Source organism: Neoarius graeffei, chromosome 21, assembly GCF_027579695.1.
Source record: "Neoarius graeffei isolate fNeoGra1 chromosome 21, fNeoGra1.pri, whole genome shotgun sequence".
In the NCBI taxonomy this organism is placed as follows: Eukaryota; Metazoa; Chordata; class Actinopteri; order Siluriformes; family Ariidae; genus Neoarius; species Neoarius graeffei.
The window spans coordinates 25285892-25301496 of NC_083589.1; the positions used below are offsets into that span (position 1 = coordinate 25285892).

At 40.6% G+C, this 15605-nt stretch overlaps 1 protein-coding gene across 2 annotated transcripts in view; it reads right to left on the bottom strand.

The window, feature by feature from the left end:
* The window catches only part of syn3 (synapsin III), a 275871-nt gene that overhangs the window by 37509 nt on the left and 222757 nt on the right, over positions 1 to 15605 (bottom strand). For both annotated transcript variants that reach the window (XM_060902881.1, XM_060902882.1), the window contains exons 8-10: positions 11413 to 11555; positions 3205 to 3279; positions 764 to 866 (exon numbers count right to left, since the gene is read on the bottom strand). In XM_060902881.1, coding sequence (XP_060758864.1) covers positions 764 to 866; positions 3205 to 3279; positions 11413 to 11555 — 321 coding nt within the window. The remainder of the gene's footprint in view (positions 1 to 763; positions 867 to 3204; positions 3280 to 11412; positions 11556 to 15605) is intronic.

Genomic DNA, 15605 nt, shown 5'->3' on the forward strand with positions numbered 1-15605 from the left:
CCCTGTCAGACGGTATCGGTGCTTTAGACATCTGGCTCCACTGAACATCTTGTAACTAATCTGAACATCCTTTTTTTTTTTTTTAAATTATCAAATTACAGTGACTGCTATTGTTTCCTCCATCATCTCTCTAGTCTAAACATATTTTTGGTAGGAATTTGGAAGTGGCTGGCCAGGTCTAAGCTTGAGCAGTGCTTCAGACTGACTTCAAGACACAGCTCATAGGTCACGACACGGTGAGGGATGCAAATCAATGGCGCAATAATAGCACGCATGCTCGAATTCTCTATGACTCAAGGGAAAGAAAATCACATCAAAGTGGATAGACTTTCCGCTCGTGAAGTACAATAGACTCTACAGGCAAAGTTCCACAGGTCATGAGACTGGAGTTTCGTTTTTACTGCTTTTGTTTGTCGAGCTGCTTTGAACCATGTTGAAATTCTGAGTCTGAATCAGACTTAATCCACCCAACTAATAGCACGTCAGGGAGACGAGTTTCAGACACACTGTCGTGGACTGACACAAACTCTATCTCAGTGCCACTTTGCTTGCTTGTTTTGGCTAAACCAAGGAGATAAATGTCAACATGCTTAAATACAGACAAAACAAACACTCTAAAAGAAAAACGGACAGGAACTTCACACTGGAACGTGTGCTTTTGCTGACCTCCGAGTCCTGTGTGCTCTTTTGAAAGATTTATGATTATTTAAAACACTTTTAAAATGTTTATGTATGGAATAAGCAGTTGAGATGGGTGATGTACCTCAATAATATAATCCTTGCCATCTTTTCCATGTACAGCCTTCACAGCACAGATATCCAAGCCTCCAAACATCTCAGCGCACGAGTCCACCCACAGACGATACCTAAAAAAAACCCCAAAAAAACAAGATCATTAATAACACCAATGATTTTGCTTTTTTTAAAAAAAAACCCACTGGGCTGTAGGCATGTAATGATGTATCGTACAACTTGAGCAATTAAATAAAAAAAAAAATTATTGTGATTATTATCAGGCTGGGCGGCACGGTGGTGTAGTGGTTAGCGCCGTCGCCTCACAGCAAGAAGGTCTGGGTTCAAGCCCCATGTCTGCGTGGGTTTCCTCCAGGTGCTCCGGTTTCCCCCACAGTCCAAAGACATGCAGGTTAGGCTAACTGGTGACTCTAAATTGAGCGTAGGTGTGAATGTGAGTGTGAATGGTTGTCTGTGTCTATGTGTCAGCCCTGTGATGACCTGGCGACTTGTCCAGGGTGTACCCCGCCTTTCGCCCGTAGTCAGCTGGGATAGGCTCCAGCTTGCCTGCAACCCTGTAGAACAGGATAAAGCGGCTAGAGATAATGAGATGAGATGAGATTATCAGGCTGTGTGAGCTCTTAGTTTTCTGAGGTGAAATTGTGTTGTTTAGACAGCAGAGTGTGTACAATAATGGGAATGCATGTGACTTCAGCGTAGGGGGAGGTAACACAGCACTAATGCTGTGAAAACACACAAAAAGCAGCTCCAAAATGGGAAAGAGCTGCTGTATGATTGACTACAAATAGATTTAACAAGAAATCAGCTCTCTTTTTACAGACTGCTGAAAGATCAAGAGAAGCAAATAGAGGGAGTACAAACGTTCATAAAAGTTTATTAATAATAAACTGTCTATGTTATTACGTTTTTCATTTTTTATGAAATGAATATTTTTGTACATAGCTTATTATATTTTACTCCTACCTTTATAAATGTGTGTAAATATTGTTGTTTATTAAGACAATGAAACAGAAGGGGTTTTTATTATTTTACAAAAGGAATATTGAAGTTGATAAAGGACAGGGAAATAAAATGTTACTTTTTTGGTAATAAATGTTCTTTTGCTTTTTTTTTTCAAAAATATCATGAATCGAATCGAATCGGATCGTGAATTGAGTGAATCGCTACATGCCTACTGGGCTGTTAATAAAAGAATGTTAATAAAGGGCTGTAACTAAAGGAACATTTCAGGACTCTGTCGCTCAGCTATTTAACGGTCTCCCTCCTGCTGTAAGATCCAAATATGTTACCTAAATCATTTAGGAAAGGCATAAGATCAATCCTTAAATCAAGAGCAATTGAAAGACTTAAAACCTAGGCTATGCAATTTAAACTTGGATTCTGTATTTATATATAAAATATTTGACAATTTTTAATATCCAATTAGCTAAATTAATACCTTATATTCATTATATTATATTTATTAGTTGTATATGTCTTTTTAACTAACAGATGAAGATCCATGCTACTATGGAAATGCTGTTAAATAAAGTAATTTATAATAATAATAATAATAATAATAAAAAAGCAAATCTATCAAAAAAATGATTCCACGTTCCTTATCCATGCATCATTCATTCAGTTACTTAAAGGAGAACTGAAGTCATTTGTAAACTTGCTTTATTTCTTAATTAACGTGTTATTCAATTACGTTTTCGGTTTTAGTAACCTTATATCGTGACTCGTATTGGCAATTAATTGCAATTAAATATTATACTTATTGGCCTATTCGGTTTTTAGCCGTGTTGAATGTAGTTCGTTTGGTCCACGGCAGGCGTCGCTTATCCGTGCGATCTTCACGAGACTTGTGCGAGACTTCGAAACGTGAAGAAGTGTCAGCCAGGTGTCAGTGCCGCCATTTTGAAAACTGTTTTCCAAACGAAATATTGCACAAAAACGAGTTTAAATGACGATTACTGCCTACTTTTTTCAAACTTTCCTGATTGCTATCAAAACAAACAAAACTTCCGGCTTGATTACGTCAGCATTCGAAGGAGGGCGCGTGCGTCTTTTGACAATGTTGGCAGATGTCGGTCACTTTGATTTCTGCTGTACGGTTTACTTCCATCCTACGATGTCTCGCACAGGTCTCAGCGAATCTCGTTTACGGCCATTGCTTTGACATATGGACTGAGAGCATATTTCAAACACTCATAACTTGCTATAGCAGCAACAAAATAGCGATCAAAAATGCATTCCGATATTTAATAAAATGAGAAATAGAATTTTGATAATAAAAAATTTGCCTTCAGTTCTCCTTTAATCAACTGACTAATCGATTTTTCAGCATCTTTTTCATTCGTTCATCATTTGGCTCACTATTCATCTACAGCATATATTCTTTATCTATTATATATACAGTATATGCTTTTCCACTTCATGGTCAGATACATGTTTATCTCTCAGACACACCTATCTGTCATCGCGATCTGCTCCAGCATCGCAGAGCCCGTGTTGGCTTTCCAGTTACCTGAAATGGAGGTTCTCCTACAAAGAGACAAGACAGAAAAGGTCAACAGACAAAGCAAAGTAAACTGTGGATAAAGTTTTCATCAGCACTTTCCCAGACTTTTTAGTCGTAAAACCATGTGAAATTCTAAACCCGCTATCAACAAGGCCATAGATCACGCCGACAAGCGCTAAAGAAAACTGGTGTGGAAGTGAGGAGAAGATAAGTGAGTGATTGCTGGGTCTTTTAGTTGGCTTGTTGTGTGGTTCAGTTCAAAGCCAGAAGAGTGTTGCTCCTGCTTTCTGTTGGTATGTTTAAAACACGAAGAGGCGCTGATGTGTGGCTGGACACTGTTATTTGAACAGATAAGTGTTTTCAGTCTTTCTCTCCACTTTCCCTGTCTTGCTGGCACACAGAACAACGGTACCATTTTATGATTTTATGTCAATCATGAAATCATTGTGGCGGCACGGTGGTGTAGTGGTTAGCGCTGTCGCCTCACAGCAAGAAGGTCCGGGTTCGAGCCCCGTGGCCGGCGAGGGCCTTTCTGTGCGGAGTTTGCATGTTCTCCCCGTGTCCGCGTGGGTTTCCTCCGGGTGCTCCGGTTTCCCTCACAGTCCAAAGACATGCAGGTTAGGTTAACTGGTGACTCTAAATTGACCGTAGGTGTGAATGTGAGTGTGAATGGTTGTCTGTGTCTATGTGTCAGCCCTGTGATGACCTGGCGACTTGTCCAGGGTGTACCCCGCCTTTCGCCCGTAGTCAGCTGGGATAGGCTCCAGCTTGCCTGCGACCCTGTAGAAGGATAAAGCGGCTACAGATAATGAGATGAGATGAAATCATTGTCATTGCAGCATAAACAGCACTTAAAGCCTACATTGTTAAACGACTAGACAGTCTTTCAGATTCTTACAGCAGGCTGAAACATTATTAAATCTTCATTAAATATTATCTATCATACAGTGTCTGATAACAGTATTGATAATTGCACTTGATAATTGCCTTATGATCCCTTCACATTATTGTGTCAAGGATTATAGGCAGCGGGCAGCACACTGGTGCAGTGGTTAGCGTTTTTGCCCCACAGCAAGCAGGTTTCAGATTCGAACCTGTTGGTTGACTGGAGCTTTTCTGTTGCCCCTTTTCCACCAAAGCAGTTCCAGGGCTGGTTCGGGACCAGTGCTTAGTTTGGAACCGGGTTTTCTGTTTCCACTGACAAAGAACTGGCTCTGGGGCCAGAAAAACCAGTTCCAGGCTAGCACCAACTCTCTGCTGGGCCAGAGGAAAGAACCGCTTACGTCAGCAGCGGGGGCGGAGTTGTTAAGACCAACAACAATAACAAGACCGCGAAAGATCGCCACTTTTAAGTGACGAGAAGCAGCAGCTGTACAAACGCGAAGTCATCCATTATTATTATTATTGTTGCTGCTGCTGCTTCTTCTGTGTTGTTTTTGCTTCGATATTCACGCCAAGGTTTATGCAAACGTAGCGACATAACTGACGTATACAGCAACGTAATGACGTGGCTTCGCTTAGCACCACGAGCTATGGAAAAGCAAACTGGTTCTCAGCTGGCTCGCATGTTGAACGAGTTGTGAACCAGCACCAGCACTGGCCCCGAACCAGCCCTGGAACTGATTTGGTGGAAAAGGGGCATCTGTGGAGTTTGCATGTTGTCCTCATACCCATGTGGGTTTCCTCCAGGTACTCTGGTTTCCTTCCACAGTCCAGAGACATGCAGATTAGGCATGCAACTGGCTACTCTAGATTGCATATAGGTGCAAATGTGAATTGTTTCATTGTCTCTGTGTTAACCCTGCAATCGCTGGGTTTCAGTCACGTGACTTTTCTTAGCGGTTTTACCGGAAGTGAAATAGCTGGTGGTCTAAACGGCTGCCGTAGTGCAAACAACTAGCGATAATTTATCAGAGTACGCTCGTAATCTAGAAGCCACTGCTGGCTTTAGATCTATTCAGAAGATTGCTGTGTGCAATGGAATCGACCCCTACAGTCTGGGAAAGACGGATTTGTCATACGATCTCGAAAACTACCCTTCAGTCGAGTTCCCCGACATCTCGAACTATCTGGTGTTGCAGACGTTCTTCTACACCACAAAACAGATGAAAGCATGGCAGAGTATGGAGGCTTACAACTTTTTTGTATGTGGCTGGCTGGGTAAAGGACCTCAGGATCAAGTCGCTGCCGAATGAATGCTGTATTGTTTTTGCCCATGTAAGGATTTTTTTTAAGCTTTTCGTTTGCGTCTTTACAACGAAGCGCTGCAAGTTGAAGTGTAAACAAACAACAGTTCACTTGATTCTCACTTGTGTTGGCTCTTATCTCTCAGGTAAATCATTCATAAAGATCGTCAGAAACCCCTTTAAAGACCTGGATCTTAGTTAAACAAGACAGAGAAGAACGGCGCATTGTAACTGTACGGCTGGGGAAGAATTTTGTTGTGACCTTCATGCATATGGACTTAGTGAGGAGTAAACAAAGAAACAGCTGGGGACTTTAGCACTTTGTGACTAAAAAAAGTACCGTAAAATAACGACACATAGCAAGAAAAGTACTTGGAAAACACTAAGGACGTAGCTGAGAGGGAGATACAAACCTTTCACCAAGTGATCACTGCAAACTCGAGCCTTTGATTTCAGTGAGAGGTTCAAAAGCCACCTTTCTCGACGTCTTTTTGTGAAATCCTGTGTTCGTTCACCCTTTTTTTATTAGTTCATGGGGAACCCTGAAGAAACTTTTATCAGTTTCATGATTTGATCGATTCGAACAACCTAAAACAACGCAAGCGTAAGGGATTTTTCAGGCGAGTAATGCACCTTCTCCATACAAACGCTTTGTCAACTGAGCTTTGGTAGACCACCAGCTAAAGTTTTGAATAACTAATGAGGCGGCTGTGATGTCACGTGAAACCCAGCAATAGATTGCCGATCTGTCCAGGAGGTACCCCGCCTCTCACTCAAAGTCAGCTGGGATTGGCTCCCCATGAACAAGCAATACAGAAAATGGCTGGATTGATGAATGGATGTTAATGGCAAATGAATCTAGGTGGGCATTTCTTTAAGGATACCCTTCAGTGTTGAACACAAAATTACAGCTAGGCTGTTAAAACAAGGAAAACAATCATCATAGAACAGTTAGCAAACAAATGCCAGGTCTTATTATTTAACTAAAGTTAATCCTAGGATTCTTTTTTCTTTGGAAAATCTACAAACACAAATATCTCTGCTAATCATGACAATAAAGAAAAGGTTAGTAATGTTTTGAAAATGTGTTCTTTTGTCTTAAAAAGGTGATTGTGAATGATTGTGTGAATGTAACCCCATTTCTCGAAAAGTAGTGATTTTTTTCAAAATGCAATAAAATCAAAAACGTGATTCGTTAATTTGTGTGAACCTTTACTTAACTGATAAAAGTACAAAGAAAATATTTTCAATAGTTTTACTGACCAGGTGGCACGGTGGTGTAGTGGTTAGTGCTGTCGCCTCACAGCAAGAAGGTCCTGGGTTCGAGCCCCGTGGCCGGCGAGGGCCTTTCTGTGCGGAGTTTGCATGTTGTCCGCGTGGGTCCCCTCCGGGTGCTCCGGTTTCCCCCACAGTCCAAAGACATGCAGGTTAGGTTAACTGGTGACTCTAAATTGACCGTAGGTGTGAGTGTGAATGGTTGTCTGTGTCTATGTGTATGACCTGGCGACTTGTCCAGGGTGTACCCCGCCTTTCACCCGTAGTCAGCTGGGATAGGCTCCAGCTTGCCTGCGACCCTGTAGAACAGGATAAAGCGGCTAGAGATAATGAGATGAGTTTTACTGACCAACTTAATTATATTTTGTAAATATAAACAAAGTTAGAATTCGATGCCTGAAACACACTCAAAAAAAGTTGGACAGAGGCAAAATAAGACTGAAAAGTTCACAGAATAGTCAAGTAACACCATTTTGGAAGATTCCACAATAGGGTAGGGTAATTGCTATCATGATTGGGTATAAAAGGAGCAGCACCAAAGGCTCAATCTTTGCAAGCAAGGATGGCTCATGGCTTTGCACCAAAATTCACGAAAGAATTGAGAGTCCATTCCAAAGGAACATTTCTCAATGCAAGATTTTAGGTCTTTCAAAATCTACAGCACATAATATTGTGAAAAGATTCAGGGAATTTGGAGACATCTCAGTGCGTAAAGGGCAAGGTCAGAAACCACTGCTAAATTTGCATGACCTTCGAGTCCTCAGGCAGCACTGCCTGAGAAACCATCATGCTAATGTGACAAAATGCAGCCACCTGGGCTTGGGAGTACTTCAGAAAACTGTTGTCACTTAACACAATCCACTGCTACATCCAGAAATGCAACCTGAAACTGTATTATGCAAGAATTCATCAATTCTATGCAGAAACGTCGCCAATTTCTCTGGGCCTGAACTCATCTCAGATGGACTGAAAGACAGTGGAAACATGTGTTGTGGTCAGATGAGTCCACATTTCAGCTTGCTTTCAGGAAAACTGGACTTCGAGATCTCAGTGCCAAAGCTGAACACGACCATCCAGTTTGTCATCAGAGAAAGGTGCAAAAGCCAGGATCTGTGATGGTATGGGGGGCATCAGTGCCCACAGCATGGGTGAGTTGTATGTATGTGAAGGTACCATTGATATATTGGAGCATGTATTGGGATTTTAGAGAAACAAGGCAACATCTCTTCCCGGGAAGTCTGTGCTTATTTCAGCAGGACAATGCCAGGCCTCATTCTGCACAGGCTACAACAGCATGGATTCATAGACACAGAGTGCGCGTGCTTGACTGGCCTGCTGCCAGTCCAGATCTGACATATTGAGAATGTATGGCGCATCATGAAGAGGAGACTCAGACAATGGCGACCACAGACTGTTGAGCAGCTGAAGTATCAAGCAAGCATGGACAATAATTACAATTGCAAATCTGTAACAATTAGTATCCTCAGATCCCATATGATTAAAGTGTTATTAAAAGGAAAGGTGACGTAATACAATGGTAACAAGTGTTACCAGACAAAACAAACCTCACCCGGTAACACTTATGATGAACATGAAGGAAGATATCGTGAAAAAACGATTTTGACCTTTTTGGTGACCTTGAGTTTGACCTTGTGTGTGAACGTACTTGGCCAACAAACATGGTTCTGATTCTGATTCTCTGCTGCTCTCAGCCAATCAGAACACACTGTACTGCTTACTGCTCTCAGCCAATCAGAACACACCGTACTGCTCTCAGCCAATCAGAACACACCGTACTGCTCTCACACCGTACTGCATGATTGTTACACTCTTACAGCACGATAACATAGTGGCTACTGCCTCTATATGAAGCAGTAGCCACAAAAACCTTGACCAGTGGCGTGCACAGATAGACACGAGGTGGTGCTCAAGCACCTGCCCCTCTGCCCTCTGTCCAAAAAAGTGCCCTTTTGAATTTTTTTTTTTTTTTACAGTTTACTGAGGCCAATGTCAACATGATCTTTTAGAAAAGCCGCGGCATTAAAAGCGTGTGTGAAAATAATGTCCCGATGTGTGCCCCCTCCACGCACACACACCGGACCTCTGTCTCTCTTGCTCTGTCACGTGAACAAGCGTGCAGTGCATTCAATGTGAGGTTGCAGCAGCATAGCGTCCTGGAAGCCACGGCCTTGTCGTAGCGCAGACAACACATCGGGCAGTCAGTCAGCTCTTCCCCTGCCCCACCAGCCAGGTAACACGTGAATCGAGTGAAAATGTATTGTTTGCCCTCTAAGCCCAAGCTGTAATTATTTTGTCGTGAAGTAGCCCGTCGCATACAGAAACAACTGCACATGGCAGCCTTTGCCAGGTTATTTGCTCCCTTTCCATATGGAGAAACAAACTGAACAACATTTTTAAATGTAGCCTAAACCATTGAGGCAACCCCACTCTCCATCAATTCCAACCTTAACATGATTAAGAATATCACATTATGCTAGTATGCACGCCGTTATGCAAATAAAGGAGAGCTCCGTTGAGCCCATTGAGTGTGTATATTTCTTTACAAATTTTAAGATGATCTCACGGAAATCTGTGAATAAACAGTCTTGAGACTCAAGTCAGTGACGGGAAGATCAGACTTTATCAATCAGCCTTTTTAAAGATGGAACTACAGAAAAATACCCAAAACTTTGATATGATTATGAACACAAGAGGAGGGTTAAATCTCAGACTTTTATAATAAGGTGTTCCACATGCGCAAAAAAGTGCCCTTTTTCCCCCCAGAGCACTTGCCCCCCAAAATGTCTGTGCACGCCACTGACCTTCACCTTGACCAGATGACCCCTAAAATGTTGAAGGTTCTATTTGAGACCAATGCCCATCTATCCTGAAAGTTTCATGAAGACTGGTCCAGCCATTTTCCTGTAATATCGTTAACAAAAAAAACAAACAAAGAAACCTGACCAAAAACAATACCCCGCCCCGCTTACTCCGTAGTGGGCTAGGTAATTAAGTTGGTCAGTAAAACTACTGAAAGGTTCCATCCAGGGTGAATTCCTCGACCTTGTGTCGAATGTTCCTGGAATAGGCTCGAGAGGATACAGTGGTTACTACAAATGAATGAATGTCTTAAAAGATGGTGTTTCCACCAAGTTCTTTCCATTTCCTTTATGAAAAAAAAATATCCAGATCTTTTAAGAATTAAAAAAAAAAGTAAAAATTTCTAAGTTCAGTTCTGATGATGTTCTTTAAAGGGGAACTGAAGACAAATTTTTTATTATCAAAATTCTATTTAACTCATTTTATTAAATATAGGAATGCATTTTTGATCGCTATTTTGTCGCTGCTATAGCAAGTTATGAGTGTTTGAAATACGCTCTGTAATATATCAGTCCATATGTCAAAGCAATGGCCGTAAACGAGATTCGCTGAGACCTGTGCGAGACGTCGTAGGACGGAAGTAAAACGTACAACGGAAATCAAAATGACCGACATCTGCCAACGTTGTCAAAAGACTCGCACGCCCTCTTTCAAATGCTGATGTAATCAAGCCGGAAGTTTTGTTTGTTTTGATAGCAATCAGGAAAGTTTGAAAAAAGTAGGCAGTAATCGTCATTTAAACTCATTTTTGTGCAATATTTCGTTTGGAAAACAGTTTTCAAAATGGCGGCACTGACACCTGGCTGACACTTCTTCACGTTTCGAAGTCTCGCACGAGTCTTGTGAAGATCGCGTGGATAAGCGACGCCTGCCGTGGACCAAACGAACTAAATTCAACACGGCTAAAAACCCAATAGGCCAATAAGTATAATATTTAATTGCGATTAGTTGCCAATACGAGTCACGATATAAGGTTACTCAACCAGAAACGTAATTGAATAACACGTTAATTAAGAAATAAAGCAAGTTTATAAATGACTTCAGTTCTCCTTTAAGATTGTCAACTGTTTCCAAAAATTCTGTAGAAGACAATAGAATGTCTCAAAATAACAACGCTGTGCATGTAGATCATAATGGTAAATTGTGTAACTGATGAACAGCAACACGACTGACTATAAATCATATGGCAATTATAGCTCTGAAAGGTCTGAACATGGACCTTAAAAAAAAGTTGTTGTAGGTGCACTGAACTAGAAAACTACTCGTAACTTCAATGGGTAACACTTAAAACAGTCAGCAAGAGAGCAAGACTGGGAAGGGAATGTGTGTAGGAAAGCAATTGTCCAGTGCCACACCGCAGGCGACTCTGGGTGCTGAGGCTAGCCACATAATGGTTAGGACAGGCCCATGGAGACGCCACTGTTTCCCCTCGGAGGATACCACAGCAGGGCGCAGTGCTGGGAGAGTAGAACCTTGTGTTACGGTGGTGCAGGGATTCTATCATGCTTATTCAGTAAACGTGTGGTGTACCATTTCTCATGGTCATGCACCGACAGACACGGTTTTGTTATCTGAATATCTGTCTCTATAACGTCTGAGGTTACATACCTCAAGCTAATTTCTATGTACGTACAAATCTAAGCTACACTTTCAGCTGGTGAGTCATCTATGGTTACGAATATTCTTGTTTTATTGTGAAACTGGTCCACGTTGAATAAAAATGGTCCAGAATGAACACATTGAATAAGATGGAATGTGAAAGAAGCATGTGTCAGACACTAACGCACACACATGTGTTAACAAAGACGTACTTACATGTACGCTTTGTAGTTGTTGCCGATTTTCTGGATCCGGATGTCGTACTTTGAATCGATAAAAGGCTCTGCTGTGGCGTACGTCTTGGCGAGAGCCACCACGCTGGTGATGTCCTGGAAGTCGGTCGAATTCTCCACTTTAATCTACCAAGCATAGGAAATACAATAAACGAAGGCTCATTTGTAGCTATTGAATGTACACAAGGACACACCAAAGTAGCTGGAGAGCAAATCTAGTAAAAGCATCAAACCATGAAATATTTAACAGTTATTCCACGAAATCGACTCGTACATGAGCCGATAGCTGATGAAGCACGTAGTGCCGAGTCGGCTATAAACCATGTATGGCGAGATTGAGTGGAATAACTGTTTTATTCTGTCCACATTCACTGGATTTTAAGAAACAGAGCATTTTAATTACTATTTTTTGCAAATTCAATACATAAAAACTTTATACAAAATGTCCGACAAAATCATTTCTGCTTAGAATGTAAACAAACCAGCGAAATGACAGTAACAATTTGTGAAAAACGCGATAATAATTCTTGAAAAAAAAGATACGTTCTTAACATCAAATACTTTTATTCCATATTTTGTTGCGTTTTTGTATTTTTTAGGGTTTTGTTTCCGAGTAGGGTTTTTATTTCGTCCTCGGTTGGTTCAGCAACAAGTTCTGCCATTCTGTTTTTCTTTACTCACTGTATATGAGCTGATATCCTAGTAGTAGTGTAGCCAATCAGAGCACGCGATTACTCATATCCAGTGAATGTGGATCGAATAATAAAAATGCATAATTTCTGCTGATGTATAACACGAAAGCTAGAAAATAAAACAAATCATAATAACTAGAGCTTGGTCTGTAAAATATAATAAGTTGACTTTACTTAAAAAAAATATGCAAAGTCGTTGCCTCAAAAAAAGTCATTTATGTTGATTTAGATAAATTAGATTGGGTTAACTTATTTTTTGTGAGTTTGCAGTACTCAAATTAACTTAGATTAGTTTGATTACATTAACTTATTTATTTTGAGTTTGCAGTACTCACATAAACTTATATTAATTTGATTACATTAACTTATTTATTGTGAGTTTGCAGTACTCATCTTATATAATTTTGATTACATTAACTTATTTATTTTAAGTTTACAGTACTCAAATCAATGGAATTCATGAATATTAAGTTAAATTTATGAAAAAAGATATCTGAAAGCCATTGATTTGAGTACTGTAAACTTAAAATAAATAAGTTAATGTAATCAAAATTATATAAGATGAGTACTGCAAACTCACAATAAATAAGTTAATGTAATCAAATTAATATAAGTTTATGTGAGTACTGCAAACTCAAAATAAATAAGTTAATGTAATCAAACTAATCTAAGTTAATTTGAGTACTGCAAACTCACAAAAAATAAGTTAACCCAATCTAATTTATCTAAATCAACATAAATGACTTTTTTTGAGGCAACGACTTTGCATATTTTTTTTAAGTAAAGTCAACTTATTATATTTTACAGTGTGTAAAATGAAACCATAGGGAGGTCAAATGTGTTCAAAGCAACATTTAAAAAAAAAAAAAAGGTCCAATTTTGTCCTAGCGACCATAAAAATACCACACACACACTAGTTTAAAACATCCCACCTACAAAGGAAGGAAACTAAAAAGCCTCAAAATGGAAGAACTGCAAATAAGGTAGACCATGAATATATTTTGAAAGGGAACCACTTTGACATGTTTGGTTTAAGGCTGCATGTTTTCGGAGAAAGATTTCAGGAAGCAGGCTATAGCTTGGGACTTTTGGTACAAATATTAAGACCAATCAGTGGCACATGTGTTAAATCAACCACACCTTCTTAGTTCATCACAGATGGTTACACATCTGACATTTTACTTAACATACACGCCTGAGAATCATACGTAAAACATTCTACTGACAAAACTAGCGCAAAGTTAGATGAGACTCCTCCAGAGGAATTCTCTCCATCTCTGTCGTTTCCACAGTTTGCTTGTCTCGTGATGTGCTCGACAATCGATGAGAAGGATGTGCTCAGGTAATGATTGTGTTGTTTAGTAATACTGTATAGCGTACATTCCTATTGACAATCCCCAGCCTTCTGTACTAAAAACGGCAAGGGCATCTCCAGACAAAGGAAGGTTTGCTGTTTGGCTTTGATATTAGCAACCGAGGATTGGTTTTATAATTATGAAACAAATCAATTCAAAGACAAAAAGGTTCTAAGTCGAGATGAGAAATCTTTATCGTCACATGTGAGAAAATTCATGTAATTGACAAATTAAACGGATCATCCAGACCGACCCAATGAATAAAAAATTTAAAAAGATTAATTTGTGGTTTGCATAAACCTGACATTTAAAGAGAAGGATTGGATAATTGTCTAATCTGCCTCTTTGAGAGTGTACCGAGGTGGAAATTCCCGGAACATCTCCCTCCCTGCCATCAGGGACGTTTGGAATGAGATCATAAAAATCAGAACTCCACACCCTCCATTGCTGTCTGATACAGAGACAAATGTAAACAGACATTAGCACACACACGAGATGTGTGCGTATAGAGATGTGGACTAACTGTGAATTCAAATTGTCTATGACGATAGTGATCAAAATGTTCACTAAATACCATTCTCCCATAAAAAAAGGAAAAAGCAATAAGTGGCATATTGTCACTGTTGACCTTTAGCAATGTTTTTGATTCTGCAGTTCATATTACACTTCTTTGTCATGACAAGCATGTGGAAAATAACACCGAGATGTGAAATATACAGTCGTATATGTATACAGTAGTGAGTTACATATATAGTGGGATGTTGCACTTCATTGCTCTCTTGTTACTGGAAAAGAAATATTGTTTATTCTTGGAAGGACGCGTCATCCATCACCTTATCCTCAACAAGTGGACGTTCGGTATCTACAGTGGATATAAAGTCTACACACCCTGTTAAAATGATAGGTCTTTCTGGTGTTTAAAAAAAAAAAAACCATGATAAATAATTTCAAAACTTTTCCCACCTTTAATGTGACCTATAACCTGTACAATTCAATTGAAAAACAAACAAATATGTTGGGGGGGAAAAACATAAAAAAAAAAAACCGTACAATAAGCTGGTTGCATAAGTGTGCACACCCTTAAACTCATACTTTGTTGAAGCACCTTTTGATTTAATTACAGCATTCGGTCTTTTTGGGTCGGAGTCTATCAGCCTGCCGCATCTAGACTTGGCGATATTTGCCCACTCTTCCTTGCAAAAGCGCTCCAAATCTGTCAGATTGCGAGGGCGTCTCTTGTGCACAGCCCTCTTCAGGTCACCCCACAGATTTTCAACTGGATTTAGGTCTGGGCTCTGGCTGGGCTGTTCCAAAACTTTTTGGGATCGTTGTCGTGCTGAAAGATGAAATTCCTCTTCATCTTCAGCTTTCTAGCAGACACCTGAAGGTTTTGGGCCAAAATTGACTGGCGTTTAGAACTGTTCATAATTCCCTCCGCCTTGACTAAAGCCCCTGTTCCAGCTGAAGAAAAACAACCCCAAAACACGATGCTGCCACCACCATGCTTCACCGTGGGTATGGTATTCTTTTGGTGATGCGCAGTGTTGTTTTTGCGCCAAACATACCCTTTGGAATTCTCATCTCATTATCTCTAGCCGCTTTATCCTGTTCTACAGGGTCGCAGGCAAGCTGGAGCCTATCCCAGCTGACTACGGGCGAAAGGCGGGGTACACCCTGGACAAGTCGCCAGGTCATCACAGGGCTGACACATAGACACAGACAACCATTCACACTCACATTCACACCTACGGTCAATTTAGAGTCACCAGTTAACCTAACCTGCATGTCTTTGGACTGTGGGGGAAACCGGAGCACCTGGAGGAAACCCACGCGAACACGGGGAGAACATGCAAACTCCACACAGAAAGGCCCTCGCCGGCCACGGGGCTCGAACCTGGACCTTCTTGCTGTGAGGCGACAGCGCTAACCACTACACCACCGTGCCGCCCCCCCCTTTGGAATTGCGGCCAAAAAGTTCAACCTTGGTTTCATCAGACCATAACACATTTTCCCACATGCTTTTGGGAGAATTGATGTAGTTGGGCCTGGATGTTCTTCTTTGACCCTACCTCATAGTCCAGACATATGGAGAATACGGGAGATTGTTGTCACATGTAGTACACAACCAG